The following is a 21,522-nucleotide window of genomic DNA, read 5'->3' on the forward strand; positions in this document are numbered from 1 at the left end:
TTTAAAAAAGAATTGTTAAATCTTTCATCAGGACGTTTTGGGATTAATCCTAATATTTTTCTATAGTTTATAATTCGTAAAATAGTAATAAAAGTAAAATTAATCTATATTTCTTTATTGATTAAAAAAGTAATAATTTTAAGCCAATTAATCTTACAAATCCATTAAAAAAATTAATAAAAACTATTACAACGATTCAATCATAACAGCAATTCCTTGTCCCCCTCCAATACAAGCAGCACCAATTCCATATTTTCCTTTCCTTCTCCTCAATTCATACACCAAATGAGCTGTAATTCTTGAACCAGAGGCAGCCAAAGGATGTCCTAAAGCAATAGCTCCACCATCAACATTAAACTTATCCATATCTAATTTTAATTCCTTAGCGCATGACAAAGCTTGAGCTGCAAAAGCTTCGTTTATTTCAACCAAATCAATTTCGCTTAAAGATTTCCCGCTCGCTTTTAAAACGTTTTGAATTGCGGGAACTGGACCGATTCCCATAATAGTTGGATCAACACCGACGTATGAGTAAGCTATTACTTTTGCAAGAGGGGTTAAGTTGTTTTGTTTAATAGCTTCGTTACTTGCAAGAACAATAGCTCCGGCTCCGTCACAAATACCCTATAAAAAAGCAACAAAAGAGTTTGAGTAATAACATTTTTATTGGTTTTATTACCGAAGCAGATCCAGCTGTGACTAAACCATTTTCTTTAAACAAACTGGGTAATTTTTGTAATCCTTCTGCGGTGGTTTTTGGTTTAGGATGTTCGTCAACTTCGATTTGGACTGTTTTTCCTCGCATGTTAATGGAAACCGGAGCGAGTTCTTCTTTAAATCTCCCGGCTTCTTGAGCGGCCACCCAGTATTGTTGCGATCTTAACGAGAATTTATCCACTTCTTCTCTTGTTATTTTACATTGCGCTCCCAATTTTTCAGCCGTTAATGCCATGGGAAGTTTGCAATAAGTATCCGTTAATCCAAGCCATAAAGAATCTTCTAAAACCGGGGAAACACCCATCGTTGTACCAAATCGTATGTTACGAACGCTGTAGGGTGCTTGCGACATATTTTCAGCCCCACCAGTTAAAACTATTCTTGCAGCACCGGAATGAATTTCCTACAAAAAAAAATACAACAATCATTTTTGTTTAATGGGGGATAATTTTGTAATAACCTGACATCCATTTACAACCGATTGAAATCCAGATCCGCATAATCTATTTACAGTTAATGCGGGTTTTTCGATTGGTACACCCGCTTTAAGCATAGCATGTCTAGCTAAAAATGTTCCATCTGAAGATGTGCTCTAAACAAATAATTTTTGTGAATGGTGACGAAAAAAGGGGGTTGTATTTATACTTACGGACATAACATTTCCTGAAATTACAGAATCGACCAAATCTGGTCGTACGTTTGCTTGGGTTAAAGCTGCTTTAAAAGCTACCGCTTGTAAATCGGTCGCTGAGGTTTTTACAAACTTCCCTCCGTATGTGCCAAAAGGTGTACGTTTGGCACCAACAATAAATACTCCTAAGTAAGATAATAATTAATTAAATTTAACATAAATTAAATTAAATCATCATGCTTTTATGATAATAATACCAGTTGGGTTTGTCTCGCTCAAAAGCGGATGTGCTTTCAATCGTGCGTAAAGTGTTAAGTGTGTTAAGAGTCTCCGTCAGAAGATGTAAAAAGAATCCATGAAATAACAAACATTACAAATGCCCCAGTGAAACAGGTGTCAAGGTTGGAGCAACACTTACTGCCACAAAAATCCGAGATGTGTTAAATGCGCTAGTGAACACTGGACCAGCGAATGCACTAAAGCCGAAGAAATCCTGGCTAAATGTTTCAACTGTGGAGAAAATCATCCAGCGAACTACCGAGGATGCATTGTGATTAAGGAACTACAAGCCACCAGGAATAACAAGTGGAACTAATAAGAGTGGTGAAACTACAGAGAAAACTGTAAGTACATTGATCGATGAAAAAGCTGACAGTAAATTAGATCTAATACTACAAAAAATACTTCCACAAAAAGATTATCAGGAAATTCTACTGCTTCTTGAAAACAAATTTATACTTGGAGGAGACTTTAATGCAAAACATATATCTTGGGGTTCTCGGTTCTACAAATACAAAAGAAAGAGAACTGAAACATGCAATAGAGGCCCTAAATTGTGAGGTGCTCTCCACTGGTAAACCAACTTACTGGCCAACAGATAGCAGTAAAATTCCGGACCTGCTTGATTTCTTTATTATGAAAAATATGTTGCTTAACTTAGTAAACATAGAAGAAGAGTTAGAGCTGGACTTAGATCACTCACCAATAATTCTTACTCTAAATAACAAAGTATGTAACAAAGAACCCTTTTTATCACTAACTGGAATCTATTTCAACAAACATTAGATAATAAAATACATTATCTCACCTCAACACCTATTTTAACACCAAAACCTAAATCTAACATATACAGTGAAATTCCCCTAACTCGAATCACTAAGGGAGCGGAAGAAAACTTCGAAATATGGAGAATAGTAGAAGTTAGAGAAAAATTAGTAGAATTTCAGCTCTAAAGAAAATCATTAGAAATGTACTTTTCTAATACGCATATTTAAAACAGAAACCTTAATACTATTGAAAGTAGAAAATTAATCAAGTTTTTTAAAGCAATCCGTAATTTTCTTTTGGCTTAAAGTGGACAATCGCTCTTTGTCGAAAAAATCTTCTATTAAATTATGAATATTATGTGGAACATTCTCTATTGATAATACAAAGGTTTCAAGCTTTCTAAGAGAGGAATAAGCTTCATCAAATGTAGGCACAGTGATAACTATTCCGTTTTCAAGATTATCATCACCCTCATTTGATTCTGAAACAATACCGTGAGATAGGGTCGCTTGGACACGTTTTTCAAGATTAAAAGTGAAGAAATAAAGTTAGGGCAACAGAAACTTGTTCATCATACCAACCTAACCTTCAGGATTATATAGCTATCATAAAACATTGAAAATACCTTATACAAATAACAAAAAGTATATAAAGAAGTGATGTCCGAATAGCCCCGTTGTTAGGGCTTCTTGGACACTAAACTTCGTTTTAGGGACAATCTCTTACTTTGCATGTCAGATGGTCAAGTTCCCCTGAAAATATAACTGAAGCATTAAGGAATGTATTTTTATTAATGTTAATTCTGATGGACAGGTTGTTTCTAGCGATAAAAGAATCGATGAAATCTGGACCTGGATTGTTGTTGTTGAAGACCTTGACCTCCTTCCCTTGTCTATCTAGGTATTTTTTCACCACATCTCCAATGTCGGCCTTTGTTAAGGGGAACCCCCAATTAGCAACGACAGCTAAAGTTTCAGAAGTCAACAGCTCCTCAGACTTGCTTAAAACAGTCGAATGTCCAAGGGGTCTTGAATTCCTTCCAAGCATCTTCCGTACTAATGTTGTCCGAGGCACTTTGAACGTTTCTCCGGCCTTTTTCCTTGACATCCCCTTCCGAACTGCATCGATAGCCTTTTCCAAGTCTTCCACTTTGTAATCCGTGTAGGATTTTGACCTTAGAGTTTTTTGATACGTGCACACAAATTTTAATCAGTGACTTCCTTTGATAACAAGAAACAAAAACATTACCTAACCTCGCTTTTATGACACAGGACTGAACACGGACACTACATGCGTTCTGTCCATGTAGTCCCGGGGTGGCCAAGTAGCCTCATCTTACGATAAGAACATTAGATTTATTTTGGTTCAAGAGTCTGTAGTTTCTGATCCAGAGTCTATGTGGTTTGATTCTGTAGTTAAAATTACTTACACAGCGGATTCGAATATTTTATTCTTTGGTAAATTCGACTTATAGAAGTAAAAGTTGAAGAAATTCCATAGTGGTTCAGTTCGACTTACAGAGAAATTCGAGTTAGGGAAATTTGACTTAGAGAGATAAAAACACATTTGAAGCCTAGTCAAACGCTTGAGGTTACGAAAATTATTCGACTTAGAGGATAATTCGAGATATAGAAGTTCGAGTTAGGGGAATTTCACTGTATCCTAAATTCATTAGAAACAAAATTGCAGAAAAACGAAAAGCGAGAAAGAAATGACAAAGCAATAGAACTCCTAGTGATAAAACTAAATTAAATAAAACAACAGCCGAATTAAGAGCATTAACCGATTAATGCCACAAACAAAATAATATTCAAAAATACTTAAAAGATGTTACTGACGATGCCAGTACTAATTATTCTCTGTAGAAGCCAACAAGAAAGCTGAAAGTTCCATAAACACATACACCTCCAATTCGAAATAGTAATGGTAATTGGGCTAAGAGCAATCAAGAAAAAATTAATTTGTTTGCTGAACATCTGAAAGAAACTTTTACATCAGACAGTCCAACAACTATGTTAAATAGTGTTCCTAGCATAATTCAAAGTGACCAGCAGAGTATTATGAAATACAAAAACTAAATGTGAAACATTGAAACATCTACCAAAACAGGCGATTACAAAACTATTACACATAATTAATGCTGCTTTTAAACAGAGATACTTTCCAAGTATATGGAAAGTTGCTGAAATAATAATGATACCAAAACCTGGTAAACCCCCTACAGATGTTACATCATATAGACTAGTGGTGGAACGGATATCCAGCCTATCCGGCCTTTTTTTTAAATCCGACCGGATACCGGATAGTTACCTTACTACTTAGTACTCCAAGCACAATAAATTCACAATTAACATTTTAATGAAATTAGATTACTAAGGTATCAGAGAGATACTCCCGCTGGCTGTAGTATGCGCCCTTTATCAGAAATATTTTAACTTTACTTTTAAAACTGTTTAGTTCATTTATTTGTTATAGATAGACTATTCGGAAGCCGATTATATAATTTAACAAAATTATATTGTGGGCTTCTTTCGTACAAAGACGTTCTGTGCGCGGGCAGTGGCAGACTGTTACTATTTCGCGTATTGTAACAATTATTATGGTTATTAAAGTGTTGAATATTTTTCTTAACAAAAATTATGGCTTTCCATATATAGATACACGGAAAGGTCAGCAACTCTTGTTCCCTAAAAACAGCCCTGCATGATTCAGCGACTCCGAGCCCAAAAATCATTCTCAACACTCTCTTTTGTGACACAAAAGCACGTTGCCAATCGGTAACCAGACCCCATATTAAGATGTTATATGTAAGGTGAGAAAAACACAATGCATAATAGGCTTGTAATATCGATCCTTCAGCCAAACACGATTTTAGCCTTAATATTGCATAGTAACCGGAATTCAATCTGGAGCATACCTGGTCTATATATGATCTAAAGGACAAGTTACAGGCAACGGATGTGTCGTCTGCATACATTATCAAGTGAACTTCCCTGTCAATGTGCTTGGGTAGGTCATTAATAAATAATAAAAATGTTAAGGGTCCAAGAATGGAGCCCTGGGGGACCGCTAAAATTACCCTCATACTACGACCAGTCATAAATGAAATGACCAGTCGAGTATCGGACCACGGATCCCTAATATGAACAGTTTGTAACCAACAAACTCCGGAGATAAGGAGTCGAAGGCACTAGTCAAATCGAAAAATAAGCCACAGGCGAAGTTACCCCTATCTAGTATTCCTAGATTATTATCCTAGATTATACCTGAAATAATCGATTGTGGCGGAGTACTTTGAAGCAGTACTATTCCGTGTATCTTTACCGATTTCAATCTTAACACACTGCCAAAACGCTTTTGTGCAATTCTCGGAAATCACTATTTTATTTGACAAATCATTTCTTTTTGTATTGTCTATGAGGGACTTATACTTAGATTTCAATTTCGTGTAATTTGGTTTAAGTTCAGGGAAATCATTGGTCATGAGCCAATAAGTATTTTTCAAGTGGCTACCTGCATCTCTGATTTCCTGGGTGTCCCATTTTGAGAGGCCACAACCAGCAGGAGGACGCCTCTGTTTTAACGGACAACACATATCGTAAAAATACATGAACATTACTGAAAACTCACGATACAGATCGTTAACATCGGGGTCACTGGATGACAATACTAAGTTCCAGTCTATCACATTAATCTTAGACCTAAGTAAAATTAGTATCTCTTTTAGGTGTTGGGCACTGCAGATAATGATCAAGTATTTATATCAGGTTTGTCATTAGCAACCTCATTGTAACAATCACAATACGATATATAAACTCTCTTGTTGCAATTTCGTCTAGTTTTCTTCTTCTCACTTGTAATTCATTATCACATTCATTACTAACAGAACTGTCGCTGTTATCACTTTTGATTATTAATTAAAATATCCTCTTTTTAATGCAACAAGCCGTTTTGAAGAATCGCTCTTAGTTTTTGAGAAATAAATTTTTGAAATAATCGACAATTTTTTCGAATTTTGCAATTTTCGCCGATTAAATTTTAGTAATTCGTATAAAATCGATTTCTTGGAATATGAGTATGAAAATTACCCAAAGTGTTAATAAAAGTGTCCTCTTCCCAATGAACCAACACGTTTTGAAAAATAACTTTTAGTTTTTGAGAAAACAATATTTGAAGTTTTGATAAAATTTTCAATCTTGCAATTTTCATCGATAACTTTCAAAATTCGCTATAAAATTAATTTCTTGAAGGATCCTTGTGGAAATATTACCAATTATTAATTAAAGTATCCTCTTTTTAATGCAAAAAGGCGTATTGCAAAATCAGGTTTAGTTCTTGAGAAATAAATTTTTGAAATAATCAACAAAGTTTTCGAATTTTGCAATTTTCGTCATTAAATTTTAATAAATCGTATAAAATCGATTTCTTGCAATATGAGTATGAAAATTTCCCAAAATGTTAATAAAAGTGTCCTCTTTCCATAGAACCAACCCGTTTTGGAAAATAACTTTTAGTTTTTGAGAAAACAATATTTGAAGTTTTGAAAAACTTTTCTATGTTGCAAATTTCATCGATAACTTGAAAATTCGCTATAAAATTAATTTGTTGAAGGATCCTTGCGGAAATATCATCAATTATTAATTAAAGTATTCTCTTTTTAATGCAAAAAGGCGTATTGCAAAATCACGTTTAGTTCTTGAGAAATAAATTTTTGAAATAATCAACAAAGTTTTCGAATTTTGCAATTTTCGTCATTAAATTTTAATAATTCGTATAAAATCGATTTCTTGCAATATGAGTATGAAAATTTCCCAAAATGTTAATAAAAGTGTCCTCTTTCCATAGAACCAACCCGTTTTGGAAAATAACTTTTAGTTTTTGAGAAAACAATATTTGAAGTTTTGAAAAACTTTTCGATGTTGCAAATTTCATCGATAACTTGAAAATTCGCTATAAAATTAATTTGTTGAAGGATCCTTGTGGAAATATCACCAATTATTAATTAAAGTATTCTCTTTTTAATGCAAAAAACCGCTTTGAAAAATCACTTTTAGTTCTAGAGAAAAAAATTTTTGAAATAATCGAAATTTTTTCGAATTTTACAATTTTCGCTGATTAAATTTTAATAATTCGTATAAAATCGATTTCTTGGAATATGAGTACGAAAATTTCCCAAAATGTTAACAAAAGTGTCCTCTTTCCATAGAACCAACCCGTTTTGGAAAATAACTTTTAGTTTTTGAAAAAACAATATTTGAAGTTTTGATAAAATTTTCGATGTTGCAATTTACATCAATAACTTTAAAAATTCGCTATAAAATTAATTTCTTGAAGGATCCTTGTGGAAATATCACCAATTATTAATTAAAGTATCCTCTTTTTAATGCAAAAAACCGTTTTGAAAAATCACTTTTAGTTCTTGAGAAAAAAATTTTTGAAATAATCGACATTTTTTTCGAATTTTGCAATTTTCGCCAATTAAATTTTAAAAATTCGTATAAAATCGATTTCTTGGAATATGAGTTCGAAAATTTCCCAAAATGTCAATAAAAGTGTCCTCTTTCCATAGAACCAACCCGTTTTGGAAAATAACTTTTAGTTTTTGAGAAAACAATATTTGAAGTTTTGATAAACTTTTCGACGTTGCAATTTTCATCGATAACTTTCAAAATTCGATATAGAATCCATTTCTTGAAGGATTTTTGTGGATATATCGCCAATTATTAATTAAAGTATCCTTTTTTTAGAGTTGATCTCATTATTACCCTTACTATCAAAACCACTTGAAAAATTATTATTAAAAAGCCTAAAACCTGTCATAGAACAAAAAGGCCGTAAAATAACGAATACCATCGAAATAGTAATGGAAGAAAATAAAGTCTGCTTCGCCGTATTTTTGGATGTTGCACAAGCTTTCAGCAAAGTCTCTCTCAAATCGTATCTTTCTGATCGATATTTTAGAGTAAAATACGAAAGCGCTTATAAACCACTACATGAAACACAAGCCGGCGTTCCTCAAGGAAGTGTGCCTGGGCCAACAGTGTACTTACTCTACACATTTGACCTTCCTCAGATACCAGAAACTTTAACAAGAACATTCGCAGATGAGACAGCGATCTTAGCTGTTGCAGAAAATGAAGTAATTGCAGCAAATAAGTTTCTATTGGCCTTAAATTCAATAGAAAACTGGACCAAACGATGACTAATAAAATTACTTTACTTTTAAGAAAGTAAACTATGTCCCAATACACATAAATAGCAATGCTTTATGCCAAACTCAAATGGAAAGCTCAAGTCAAAAAGAAATGTGAGGAACTTGATATCAAATTTAGATACCTATATTGGCTTATTGGCAGAAAATCTACGTTATCACGAAGTAACAATTTGCTAATGTACAAGCAAGTATTAAAACCAAAATCGACAATTCTGATTCAAAGATTATTAAAACAAAACCAGTAATAACCGAATGCTTTTATTATTATAGCTTTTGGTGAAAGTTTCGAACAAAAATGTAAAGTTTATTGTGATAAAAATAAAGAGGGAAAGAGAAAATTCCGAAAGAGATTATATGAAGAACCTTAAGAACACTCGCAAAAAGATTTAATTGAGATTAACAAAATAAGGAAATGTGAAGAGATCTTTCTGGTTATGATTAAATTGATAATAACGTGTTATCGTTTTTAAACAAAATCTTTACGTAATTTGTTATAAATTCAGACTTTCGACATAATTTTAAACAAAAAAAATTAAATCTTGGTGGCTAACTTCTATATTACATTAAAAGAATTATAATAAACAAAAAATACCATTATTTTATAAACTATTTCGCAACAAGTTATAAGATACAGCTATAAAAATATAGTTTATCGCCAGGGCATGATTTTTACGAAACCACGTTCGATTATATCAATCCATTTAAAAACTGGTAAACATAATTTAAAATTCTAAACGATTGGTTCTATTTATAACTTACCTTGCAGTAAATTAAAGAAAACTACTAAACAACATTTTATTATTTATGAGCGTTACAATAATTAATTAAATAGCGTTGTAATGTATAAATGTTTGATTTAATTGTTTAACAATTTTTACCTACCTTTAACTGCAGAGGTCATAGTAACTCTTAATGCTCGCTCAAACCACCGAATACTATTAAACGATCAAACCGATCCACACAATAAATAAATGGAACCGTAAACGTTCAATGTCCAAAGGGCATACGGTAGATGAAGAGTTTTGTACTGCATATTTATTCTAATTTGCTTACTCGATGCATATTTTTTACAAAATCTCTCTACATAATTGGATCATTTAGGCATCCTTTCTTACAATTCTATTTTAATTTAAACTACAAAATATGTTATACTCTAACCATAATAGATAAAAAGTTAATACAACAACTTATTTTAAAGTTTTTCATAAAGTTTATTAATTCTTTAAGATATTAATCTTATCAATTAATTTAAATCTAAGTAATAATAATTAATATCATTTAAAATTATCCTCCTAACCTATAAATAAAGTATAATAATAATAGTTTATACACATAAACTAATAAAGTATAAAGAGATTTAAAGTTTCTTTAATCAAATTTATTTATTTATCTAGGGAATTTTTGTTATTACAAGTTGCCAATTTAATCAAATGAAATTCGTGCAATCACAACTGTCAAAAATTGAATACCGCTTTTGTCGAATCATTATCATTTAACACTTTTTGGTACATTTACAAGTTTTAATAAGCGTATAATTAAAAAAAATGGTAGGTACAAATATTCCGTTTATTATTGCGCTTTATATACATTTAAATCGTATTTATAAACTCAATTAGATTATAAATTAAGTTTTGTAGGTTATGTTGTGATGTGTAAGCGTTTAATAATGATAATTTTTAGGCTCGTAGATATGATACCAGGACTACAATTTTTTCACCTGAAGGTACATTATAACATTCTTAATGATAACTTAAATCTCATTTTTGTTTAATTGTTATAGGGAGACTCTATCAGGTTGAATATGCTATGGAAGCTATTAGTCATGCTGGTACTTGTTTGGGTATTTTAGCAAATGATGGTATCTTATTAGCAGCGGAGCGTCGTAACACCAATAAACTCCTTGATGAAGTCTTTTCATCTGAAAAAATTTATAAACTCAATGAGTACGTTTTGAATTTCATTTTGATTCTGTTGATTTAACACTTCATTTTAGAGATATGGTATGTAGCGTAGCTGGAATTACATCCGATGCAAATGTATTAACCAACGAACTTCGTTTAATTGGGCAAAGATATTTGTTCCAATATGGAGAATCAATCCCTTGCGAACAATTAGTTTCTTGGTTGTGCGATGTTAAACAAGCTTATACACAATACGGTGGTAAACGACCTTTTGGTGTTTCAATTTTGTATATGGGATGGGATAAACATTACGGATATCAATTGTACCAATCCGATCCAAGTGGAAATTACAGTGGATGGAAAGCCACTTGTATTGGTAATAATAGTTCTGTAAGTTGTTGTTATATTGCATTTTCTTTTTAAACAAATTTAAATGTTTGTTGCAGGCTGCTGTGTCTAGTTTAAAACAAGAATATAAAGAGGGCGACATGACCTTAAAAGATGCTAAATCCTTGGCTATTAAAGTTTTAAGCAAAACTCTCGATATGACCAAATTAACTTCTGAAAAGATTGAAATGGCCACTTTGAAACGAGATGATAATAAAACCGTCATTCATATTCTCACCAGTAAGGAAGTAGAGCAGTTAATTAGCGAACATGAGCAAGCTGAAGCTGCTGTGGAGGCTGCCAAGAAAGCAGAAAAACAAAAATCTTAAACTTGATTATATGCTTTTATGGGATTTAATTTTTATATAAGTTAATAAAATAATCATTTTGTGTTTCTCTATAATATGATTTTAATAATTGTTTGTATATACATCCAAAGCTATGTTGTTAAAAAGGTGATTCCCCAAAAATGGTTCTTGTAAGAATAATAATGTTCATTATTGACTGATATGTATCTCTTTTATCATGCTTGTTTAAGACATAGGGTAGAAAAATGTATTTGACGGCATGAGCCCCTCAATAATTTGTTTTTAAAAATCATTTAAATGCATTAATGCTGGATCTGAGCTTATTGGGCTTCTTTAGATGCTACAATTGGACCGCGTTATGCATCACTTGACTAAGCAACAAATGAACAATGTTGAGAAAAAGTATAAAAATAAAAAGAGTGCGGAAAAGTGACTAACACTAGATTAACTTCAGTAATAAAACTTCTATTATATGATAACTAACTTTAGGTTTAAAATGTCAACCTCAACCTCTTTGACATATTTGTAATATTCATTAAAAATCCTTTAACATGAGTACAAACACGACATATTTATCTTCAATATTAATGAAGTTATGGTCAACTTCCGATTAAGAATGTCAACGTAAATTTTGACATATTTGTAATCGTCGTGAAAAATCCTTTAAAATGAGTCGAAACATGATACGTTTAATTCCAATATTACTCGAGGTATAAGCAACTTCCGGTTTGAAATGTCAATGTCATTTTGACATATTCTTAATTTTTATAAAATGTCTTAAAATTGATCACAAAACCAAAAATTCAACAAAAAAATTAAAAATTAAGGTTGGTATTAATAATTAAATTGCTATCTTCATTGTTGCTAACTTAGGATTTAATATTTTTTATCGCCCACCGGCAGCAAAACAATACTTTATGCTATCCATTTGCGGCAGTAAAATGACACTTTGTGCTACTGTCCAGTTAAGTGTGCATTTAATTCATTTGTTTTACTTTACCTGCCGCTAAATGCTGTCAATTTGAAAAAAATCTCGTAAAACAACACCGGGATTTGAACCCGGTACCTCCTACTTGAAAGCGCACTGACTTTCCACCATACTACCGACCTCTCATACGTAGTGTAACTTTACCGAGGTATATTAACAAAACAAATCGTTTGTCATATGTCATATAATATTGGTAAGTACCAATATCTTCATATCGTTAAATTTTGCAATTGGCGATAAAATGTTGTATGCAACACGTCAGCAAAGTGTCTTTATCGAACTCGCCTGTTTACTCGCCTCGCTCGCTCGACTCGCAAACTCAGACTCGTTCGATAAAGCATCACTTTGCTGACTTGGTACATAAATAACTATTATTCTAACTTTTTTGTTTTTTGATATAAGTGCGTCCTGTTTGGACTCATTTTAAAGGTTTTTTTAATAAAGAATACATCATGAACTTGTCCATTTGTCTATTATATGATAACTAACTTCAGGTTTAAAATGTCAACCTCAATTTTGATATAATTTGTAATTTTCATTAAAAATCCTTTAAAATGAGTACAAACTCGACATATTTATCTTCAATATTAATGAAGTTATGGTCAACTTCCGATTAAGAATGTCAACGTCAGTTTTGACATATTTCTAATCGTCGTGAAAAATCCTTTAAAATGAGTCCAAATATGATACATTTAATTCCAATATTACTCGAGGTATAAGCAACGTCCGGTTTGAAATGTCAATGTCATTTGACATTCTTAATTTTTATAAAATATCTTAATATTTGTCACAAACATATAATAAAAAAAAATTAAGGTTGGTATTAATATTTAAAAATTGAATTGTTATTTTCATTGTTGCTAACTTTGGGTTGAAAGTTTTTTATTTTATTTTGTTGTTTTAGATAAGTGCGTCATCTTTGAACTCACTTTAAGGGTTTTTTAATGAAGATGATAAATATGTCAAACTTGACGTTGACGTTTTAACCGGAAGTGATTGTATCTCCTTTAATATTAAAGTTAAATCTAATATGTCGAGTTTGGACTCATTTTAAAGGATTTTTTATGAAGTTGACAAATGTGTCAAAATTAAAAGTTGAAAGTTCGAACTTTTTGGTTTTACGAGATAAATGCGTCAAGTTTGGACTCACTTTAAAGGTTATTTTATGAAAATTACGAATATAATAATAAAATTAAAGTTGACATTGACAACTGAAAGTTTTTTTCACGACGATATAACACCGTAATATCTTATGCTAACTAGCTCAAGCTAAATCCAAGACCATGTGAACATTGAATACGAATCTTGCAACTTTTTCCATCATAACCTCTATAATTTTAATCTAAATTCGAAGTCACCTTAAACTAATTCTTGCATTATCTGAATTTTGTTTAATATTTTTATTTAATATTAAGGGCCACTTTGCGGGCAATGACTCTTCCTGCATTTGACTCTTTATGATCGAATCACCCTCTTCTTGCACCAGGTTTAACATCACTTACAAGCAGTAGGTAGCAGTTGGCGCATGGTTTGTACTTTGTATGGAAACATCTTCAGGTCTTTCAAAAAAAATTCGACACAACGAACGTATGCTGATGCTTGCTGATTTTTTTTGAATCGTTCGCTTGTCTTTGCCCGGAAGTTCAAGAGGAGTCAGTTAGTTTAGTTCCTAGAGTGGAGAAATTCGACGGAAGAAGATGAGATTTCGCAATTAGCATTTCGCAGTGATTTAGAGTTGGAGTTTGGTGAAGAATTGGTGTTCCAAGATTGGAGTCCAGTGAAGAGTTCGGCGGAAGGAGCTCAAGAGTTTCTCCAAAGCAGTCAGAGTCCGGCAAGGAGTTCCAAAGCAGTCGCAGGGAGTACCTTAGTTCGGTGGAGGCGTTAGTTCAGTTCCTAGAGTGATATTTAGTGGAAAAGTTCGGCGGAAAAAGATGAGAGTTCGGAATTTGCCATGAATTTTGAGTTGGAGTTCCAAGTAGAGTTCACTGAAGAGTTCGGCGGAAGGAGGTCAAGAATTTTCCAGTGGAGTTCAAAGAAGTAGTTCGATGGAAAGAGTAGTTTTCAAGGAGTCAGTTCGTAGTCTAGTCCAGTACACTCAAGAAGAGAGTCGAAAACCAGAAAACAAGAAAAAGAATAGAGTTGAGAAGTGAAATCTTCGGCCAAGATATATCTTTAATAAACATAATGTTGGTATTTTCTTTGATCATCTGAGAAACACTTTGATGTACGGTGTACATCAGTGATAGAGGTTTAGGGATAAAAACAAGTTTCGTAAGACGCGTTTGAAATACACGAATTCGTGTTGAAAAACGAGTGGCGAAGCCACGAGTTTTTTAATGAATGAGTGCTTTAAGTCTTATGAAACATATTTTTTATGCTATTTTTTGTAATTCGCGTGTTTATCATTTTTTTTCTCAAAAATTAAATAAATTTTGACAATGTAGGGAAATAGGTATGTAGCAGTTGGTAATATCGTAACACTTGAAAATAGAAATTTGAATTGACAATTAGAACCTGTCAAAACACAAAATGTATTCACCTGACAAAAATGTTTCATGTACACCTCGCAAAATAAGAAAAATTCTTCAGAATTCTTCAGATATTGTCACATTGACAACTAGAAAAATTAATGATTCAATGTTACCAACTTGGACTGGTTCCATAAAATGTTACTAAAATCTCATTACAGCACCCGTTTGAGTACTGTTATAGCTTTCATTACCGTCGCGAATTACAAAATAGTATATTATTATATGAGCATATAATGAGTGCGAATATTCACGAAGGTTAAGGTATATATTATAACTTATAAGGTAGTCGTGGACAAATACTTTTAAAGGCAAATCCACCAATCATGGTAGTTATTTGAGAATTACTGATTTGAAACGAATTATTTCAAAACTAACTTGTAAATGAATTAATTTGAAATTCCCGCGAAATCCATCTAAGAAAGTCATCATTTGTTATCACAGCAACCTTTATTAATTTTTAACATATACTTTAACTACTTTATTAATATTTTAAAAGTAAGAAGAAATTTGAACCAATTTAATATCATATTAAATGTTACATAATTCAATATTTTCTTAATAACTTGAATTGACCTTTTCGGTACACGAGTCTGCGCATGGCAAATAAGAATTATCACTACCAGTTCCTGTCGGCACACTCCATTTTAACTGCTGGGTTAAACGTTGAAAATGTCGCTTCTATCAGCTCGTCTCGCCGCCTCAGTGGCCAGGCGTTTACCTAACACCGTTTCCCAAGTAAGTACAACGATTTTATTTAGATTATTAACGATATGGCACTTTAAAAGTGTCCATTTTTCATCCCAAACTCTCCGGCACCTTCGATTCTTATTGGTGACATAATCATTTTCTCCTGTTTTTTAAACAATTGAAACTCGATTATTGTTAATATAAATAAATTAAAATCCATAGAAAATTATTGATTTTAGTCATAATTTGATTTCTAACGATTTTTTTCGTGGTTTTATTATAAAGTTTATATGTATTGATGTGACTTGTTATGTAACATCACATAAGCAATGGGATTGGACCTGATTTTAGGTTATTACTCGATTTTACAATTTTTAACACTATTCTTAATGCACTTTGGATTCGGATTTTGATTTGAAAGGTTTCTATCTTAATGAATTGATTTTTACATAATTTAATATTATTGTAATTCAATACATCAATGTAACACAAAATATTTTAATTTAATTCTATTAAATTCCCAAAAGTATTAACAAAGCAATCACAAACTAATTAATAAATACTATAAATTAAGAGAAATTAACATTTTTCTAACCTAAAAAGATTCTAACCTCACTTTATAGAATGTGACAGCTGTCAAAGTCAATATAAAAATCAAATTTATTTATACCTTATTTTTTAGGCCGTTGGTGTAGCTTTCCCAGCAGTATCAGTAGCTGCCCGCAAGATCCATGTTTCCGGTGCCCAAAATGGAGCGGAAATCAGTTCGATCCTCGAAGAGCGCATTCTCGGCTCAGCACCGAAAGCTGATTTGGAAGAAACCGGCCGTGTACTCAGCATTGGTGACGGTATTGCTCGCGTTTATGGTTTGAAAAACATCCAAGCTGATGAGATGGTAGAATTCTCATCTGGTCTTAAAGGCATGGCCTTGAATTTGGAAGTCGATAACGTTGGTGTTGTCGTATTTGGTAATGACAAATTGATTAAGGAAGGTGATATCGTCAAACGTACCGGAGCCATCGTAGATGTACCGGTTGGTGAACAACTGTTGGGGCGTGTAGTAGATGCTTTGGGTAAATCAAATAAAATAATTTAATAGTTTGTTATAAATTTGTTTGAATAAAAATAGGTAACCCAATTGATGGTAAAGGACCGATTAACACCAAAACCCGCTTCCGTGTTGGTATCAAAGCCCCTGGTATCATTCCGCGTATTTCTGTAAGAGAACCTATGCAAACTGGAATCAAAGCTGTAGATTCTTTGGTACCAATTGGTCGTGGACAACGTGAATTGATCATTGGTGATCGTCAAACTGGGTACATATTATGTTTTTTTCCCACTTTTTAATCAAAAGATAAATTTTTTTAACTTAAAAAGATTCTAACCTCACTTTTTAGAATATGACAGCTGTCAATGCCAATATAAAATAATTTTTTAAAACATTTAATAATTTACACTTAAATTAATGTGATTTCAACAATCACACTCAATAAAGCCGTTACAAATAAAAAAAAAAGTGCTGAAAAGTGTAAAACTTACTGAAAAATCATTTTAAAGTTTTGACATGACGTCATTGACCACGCTAACCATGTATTTTCGCAGCACATTTGGTTAAAATGCATATTTTCTGGTGAAATACGGTTGTTTCTTAGGTTTTTGACGCATAACGACTAAAATGTCGTTGTTTACCATCTATAACAGGGGTTATAATCTTTTTTATACTGTGACTCCCTTTACAGGTTATCTTTTTTGCGACGCCCTGCTAAAAGAAGATATTTGTAGCTCTAGCAGGCATTAAGATTACTTTATTTTTATTTAATTGAAGAAAACCCCAAAGATTTTATTTTAATTAATATTATTTATTAGAAAATGTAACAGAACATTGATTATTTGGACCGCGTTATACATCACTTGACTAAGCGACATTTTATCGCTTTTAGGGCCGGTTGTACCATCCTCCTGATAAACTATCTAAGGGATAATTACCACGCTTTTTAAGCGCTCTCATTGACTAAGAGCCGGTTTATTAATATCTAGTTAAGACGATTTATCTGTCAATTAAAATTGTAGCTGATAGATAACGTCGACGAATCGTTTATCCACCCGTAGTTTAGGGTCTTATAGGTAAATATGACATTTGGATATCTACCAGATTGAAGTACTGGTTGAGGGTTTACCTATTAGATATTGTTGGAAAATTAAAAAAATTTGCGCGCAAGTTTGATTGCTTGGTGAAAGGAAATGACAACAAAATCAAAATATAACGTCAAAAATAAATTAAGCTCATAATTAATTGTAGTGATGGATAAACGAGAGAAAGTAAAAAGATCATCGAATTTTAGTAGAAAAGAACTTGCTGATAGATTTGGCAAATAAATATAAAAATGTCTGTAATATATAATCTCGTCTCAATTTTAACCAAGACTGACAAAACTGTCCTTTTTTAACCGAAATCTAACAAAAAAATCGTGGTCGTCCAACTCCTCAAAGTCGTTTTCTCTTTCTTTTATAATATATGGTCGTCGTTTATAATTTAAAAGTTGGAATTCCATTATAAAAGAGGTTTTCGAAAACAACGAATGATAACCTCCAAAACACGATCAGCTGTTTATATCAACTTCACAAACTAAAGTCAATTATTCAAATTTGAGCAATCACGTTTCATTTCCGTTTCTAATGTTAACACTCAGGGGTACCATCTATTTTCTATCTTGTAGGTTGCTGCCTGTCGGGTAGAAAGTTACTGGATAAACGCTTCACTGAAGTTATTTGTTAGGCAACTTTATCCATGAGTTGCGTATCTAACAGATTTAACTCGATATTGATAAACCGGCCCTATGTGCGCCAATTTATCTATCAGATAAATTTATCAAGAGGTGGTCGACGTTGTGGAGTGCGGGAAGTTAGCCCCCCATTTTTTGATTTTTAAATTTTTCATTGTTGTTCAAGATTGTTCTAGCGTTGTTCTACATTGTTCCAAAAAATCGCTGCCAAAATGTCTAGTTAATTGCTGTGACCATAGTTTCTCTATTTTCAATTCCATATTACAAATATATACTTATTAGGTATACCTAAAGCAATCTGGAACAGCTATTATTTTCACTAGAACAACTCTATAAAGGACACTACTCTTTGAAAATTAAAGTTTCTGGAAATTTCAGTCAGAAATTCTTTCATAAGTTCATAAGTAAGTTTCATTAACATCTGTTTCAATAAAAAATAGAAAATATATTGTTCAAAATACTTGCGGATTCGACAGTATATTTAATATTTTATCATTTGGCAGTACACACAATTCATTTAGAAATCATGTTGAGAATGGTTGCACAGATTGCCTTAGTTTCCTTCCATTTCAATACATTTTGAAAACAAGTTGCATGAGAGCAAATTGCAATAGGACCGTTAAGGAATGCAAAAAGAAAATCATTTAGCGTAGGTCTATCATTTAGCAGCCCTCAGGAAGGAGAAAATGAAAATCTAATAGCTTGCTTTGATATTTTAAATAAGTATTGAAGACTGGAATAGGAATTGAGAATAGAGCCAGCCTTTCTTGAGCAGGAATTGCCTTCAGAACTGTGATATCCGGTGCATCCTAGTAAAATTTTTGTACAATACGCTTACAGATTGAAAATTCTAGTCGGCTTGTAAACTTGATGCATCCACAAACGTCGTACTCTCTTGGTTCGTATCGCATACCCGTTGCACATTTAATTAGGATACGCAGTGGCGATACGGGACAATACATTGACACTAGTTGCTTAGTTGTGGGACTAAATCCGAATGTTTCTAGTCGCTACTTAGCATAAAATATTACTATCTTGTAGTAGTATATTTTTATTGAACTAAAACTAGAAACATTCGGGTTTAGTCGTGAAAGAAACTTTGACTTGTCAATGTCAACTTTAATTTTATTATTATATTCGTAATCTTCATAAAATAACCTTTAAAGTGAGTTCAAACTTGACGCATTTATCTCAAAAAACAAAAAATTTCGAACTTTCAACTTTTAATTTTGACATATTTTTAAACTTCATAAAAAATCATTTAAAATGAGTTCAAACTTGACATATTTATCTCCAATATTAATGAAGTTATGGTCAACTTCCGGTTTGAAATGTCAATGTCATTTTGACATATTCTTAATTTTTATAAAATGTATCATATCACTATCATTAGAACTAAGATAGAACAAGACCTAGAACTAGAATCATTCGGGTTTAGCCGTCTTGAGAGACGTGGGGCTAAATCCGAATGTTTCTAGTTTTCGATCTAGTGTTAGTTCTAGTATTAACACAGTCTATTGACACACAGTATATCTAACGAAGGTAGTCAGTCATTATGCATCGAAATCCTAAGAAAAGCAAGGGTGTTTCATCCGTAAACATATGTTGTAATCTCACATAGTTATTTTCATTAGAAAATAACTTTACTTTTAAGCTTATCAGATTGATTTTGTGCGTGGCTATAAAATAAACAATTTGTAGGTTTAATAGGAAAATGCATAGTTAACATTGCTTGTGACGTCAAATCGTCGATTTTAAGCCACATGATGATTCTTGCATTCTTCCATTATTATTTTAATTCTTCATCGCTTTTTTGGATTAATAAAAAATTTTTTAAATTAAAACAGAAAAACTGCCCTCGCTATCGATACGATTATCAACCAACAACGATTCAACGCTGGTAGTGATGAAAAGAAAAAATTGTATTGTATTTACGTTGCTATTGGTCAAAAGAGATCCACTGTCGCTCAAATTTTGAAGCGTCTCACAGACAGTGGTGCTATTGGTTACACCATCATTGTATCTGCCACCGCTTCCGATGCCGCTCCATTGCAATACCTCGCCCCTTACTCTGGCTGTGCCATGGGTGAATTCTTCAGAGATAACGGCAAACATGCTTTAATCATTTACGACGATTTGTCCAAACAAGCCGTTGCTTACCGTCAAATGTCTCTATTGTTGAGACGTCCACCAGGTAATTAAAATCAAATTTGGTCCTATATTTACTTTAATTTACTATTTTTATTAAGGTCGTGAGGCTTACCCTGGTGATGTATTCTACCTTCACTCCCGTTTATTAGAACGTGCGGCTAAAATGTCTGATGCGCACGGAGGTGGTTCGCTTACTGCTCTCCCAGTAATTGAAACTCAAGCTGGTGACGTATCAGCTTACATTCCAACCAACGTAATTTCGATCACAGATGGACAAATTTTCTTAGAAACTGAATTGTTCTACAAAGGTATTAGGCCGGCCATCAACGTAGGTTTGTCTGTATCGCGTGTCGGTTCTGCTGCTCAGACCAAGGCCATGAAACAAGTAGCCGGTTCGATGAAACTGGAATTGGCTCAATATCGTGAAGTAGCTGCTTTCGCTCAATTCGGTTCCGATTTGGACGCTGCCACTCAACAATTGTTGAATAGAGGTGTTCGTCTTACCGAATTGTTGAAGCAAGGACAATATGTGCCAATGGCAATTGAAGAACAAGTAGCTATCATCTATTGTGGTGTAAGGGGACATTTGGATAAAATCGATCCAGCGAAAATTACCGTCTTTGAAAAGGAATTCTCTGCGCATATTAAGTAATTTAAATTTGTAAATATTTTAAGAACCCAATTATTAAAAAAAAATTTTTTTTTAAGATCTAACCATCAATCGTTGTTGGGCAGTATTGCAAAAGAAGGAAAGATTACAGATGATGCTGATGCGCAACTTAAGAAGATCGTACAAGATTTCTTGTCGACGTTCAGCGGTTAAATTAATGCAGTAAGGGTTCATAAATAAAAGAAAGAAAAAAATAAAAGCAATTTCCAGTTGCACTTATTCGAGGTTTTCAAACTTTTTTAGTCAGTGGTTAAATAGAAGTTCTCGAATGAGTGCAAACGTTGGCAAATAATAGGGTAAGAAATAATTAGAAGAACCGAAAAAAAGGCAGGATTTTGTCTTAAGTTTCATCCATTTAATTTTTATTGTTATTATACATGTATGTCCTGTACACATTAAAATTGTTTTTATTTTCGATCCGTTCAAGTATAAATAAATAATTGGATATGATCTTTGTTTTTGAATTTCACCAACATTCCTTTTTTTTTGAAGGAATTAAAATAAATG

The 21,522-nt window shown here is 32.6% G+C and overlaps 3 protein-coding genes across 3 annotated transcripts; 2 read left to right on the forward strand and 1 right to left on the reverse strand.

The window, feature by feature from the left end:
• Positions 1-99: 99 nt before the first annotated feature.
• On the reverse strand, positions 100-9,607 carry LOC111417632 (3-ketoacyl-CoA thiolase, mitochondrial-like). The gene is made up of 5 exons (XM_023049963.2): positions 9,492-9,607; positions 1,367-1,533; positions 1,178-1,309; positions 680-1,120; positions 100-624 (listed from the first exon to the last, which is right to left on the reverse strand). The coding sequence occupies exons 1-5, from the start codon at positions 9,508-9,510 to the stop codon at positions 187-189; spliced, it is 1,197 nt and encodes a 398-aa protein (XP_022905731.2). The 5' UTR covers positions 9,511-9,607; the 3' UTR covers positions 100-186.
• A 434-nt stretch (positions 9,608-10,041) lies between these two features.
• On the forward strand, positions 10,042-11,300 carry LOC111417638 (proteasome alpha3 subunit). The gene is made up of 5 exons (XM_023049969.2): positions 10,042-10,156; positions 10,290-10,332; positions 10,390-10,552; positions 10,603-10,900; positions 10,957-11,300. The coding sequence occupies exons 1-5, from the start codon at positions 10,154-10,156 to the stop codon at positions 11,224-11,226; spliced, it is 777 nt and encodes a 258-aa protein (XP_022905737.1). The 5' UTR covers positions 10,042-10,153; the 3' UTR covers positions 11,227-11,300.
• Positions 11,301-15,327: 4,027 nt separating this feature from the next.
• Positions 15,328-21,465, forward strand: LOC111417637 (ATP synthase subunit alpha blw, mitochondrial). Its single transcript, XM_023049968.2, has 6 exons — positions 15,328-15,459; positions 16,094-16,484; positions 16,541-16,727; positions 20,042-20,388; positions 20,444-20,993; positions 21,054-21,465. The coding sequence occupies exons 1-6, from the start codon at positions 15,394-15,396 to the stop codon at positions 21,166-21,168; spliced, it is 1,656 nt and encodes a 551-aa protein (XP_022905736.1). The 5' UTR covers positions 15,328-15,393; the 3' UTR covers positions 21,169-21,465.
• The last annotated feature ends 57 nt before the right edge of the window (positions 21,466-21,522 follow it).

Source organism: Onthophagus taurus, chromosome 7 (assembly GCF_036711975.1).
Source record: "Onthophagus taurus isolate NC chromosome 7, IU_Otau_3.0, whole genome shotgun sequence".
NCBI classification, from domain to species: Eukaryota; Metazoa; Arthropoda; class Insecta; order Coleoptera; family Scarabaeidae; genus Onthophagus; species Onthophagus taurus.

Coding starts and splice junctions, on each gene's coding strand:
- LOC111417637 (XM_023049968.2), top strand. CDS start 15,394: ATGTCGCTTCTATCAGCTCGTCTCGCCGCCTCAGTGGCCAGGCGTTTA. Junction 15,460..16,093: donor TACCTAACACCGTTTCCCAA/GTAAGTACAACG, acceptor CTTATTTTTTAG/GCCGTTGGTGTAGCTTTCCC. Junction 16,728..20,041: donor ATTGGTGATCGTCAAACTGG/GTACATATTATG, acceptor AAATTAAAACAG/AAAAACTGCCCTCGCTATCG.
- LOC111417638 (XM_023049969.2), top strand. Junction 10,333..10,389: donor TACAATTTTTTCACCTGAAG/GTACATTATAAC, acceptor TAATTGTTATAG/GGAGACTCTATCAGGTTGAA. Junction 10,901..10,956: donor GTATTGGTAATAATAGTTCT/GTAAGTTGTTGT, acceptor TGTTTGTTGCAG/GCTGCTGTGTCTAGTTTAAA.
- LOC111417632 (XM_023049963.2), bottom strand. Junction 1,310..1,366: donor TTTCAGGAAATGTTATGTCC/GTAAGTATAAAT, acceptor TTATTTGTTTAG/AGCACATCTTCAGATGGAAC. Junction 625..679: donor TCACAGCTGGATCTGCTTCG/GTAATAAAACCA, acceptor GCTTTTTTATAG/GGTATTTGTGACGGAGCCGG.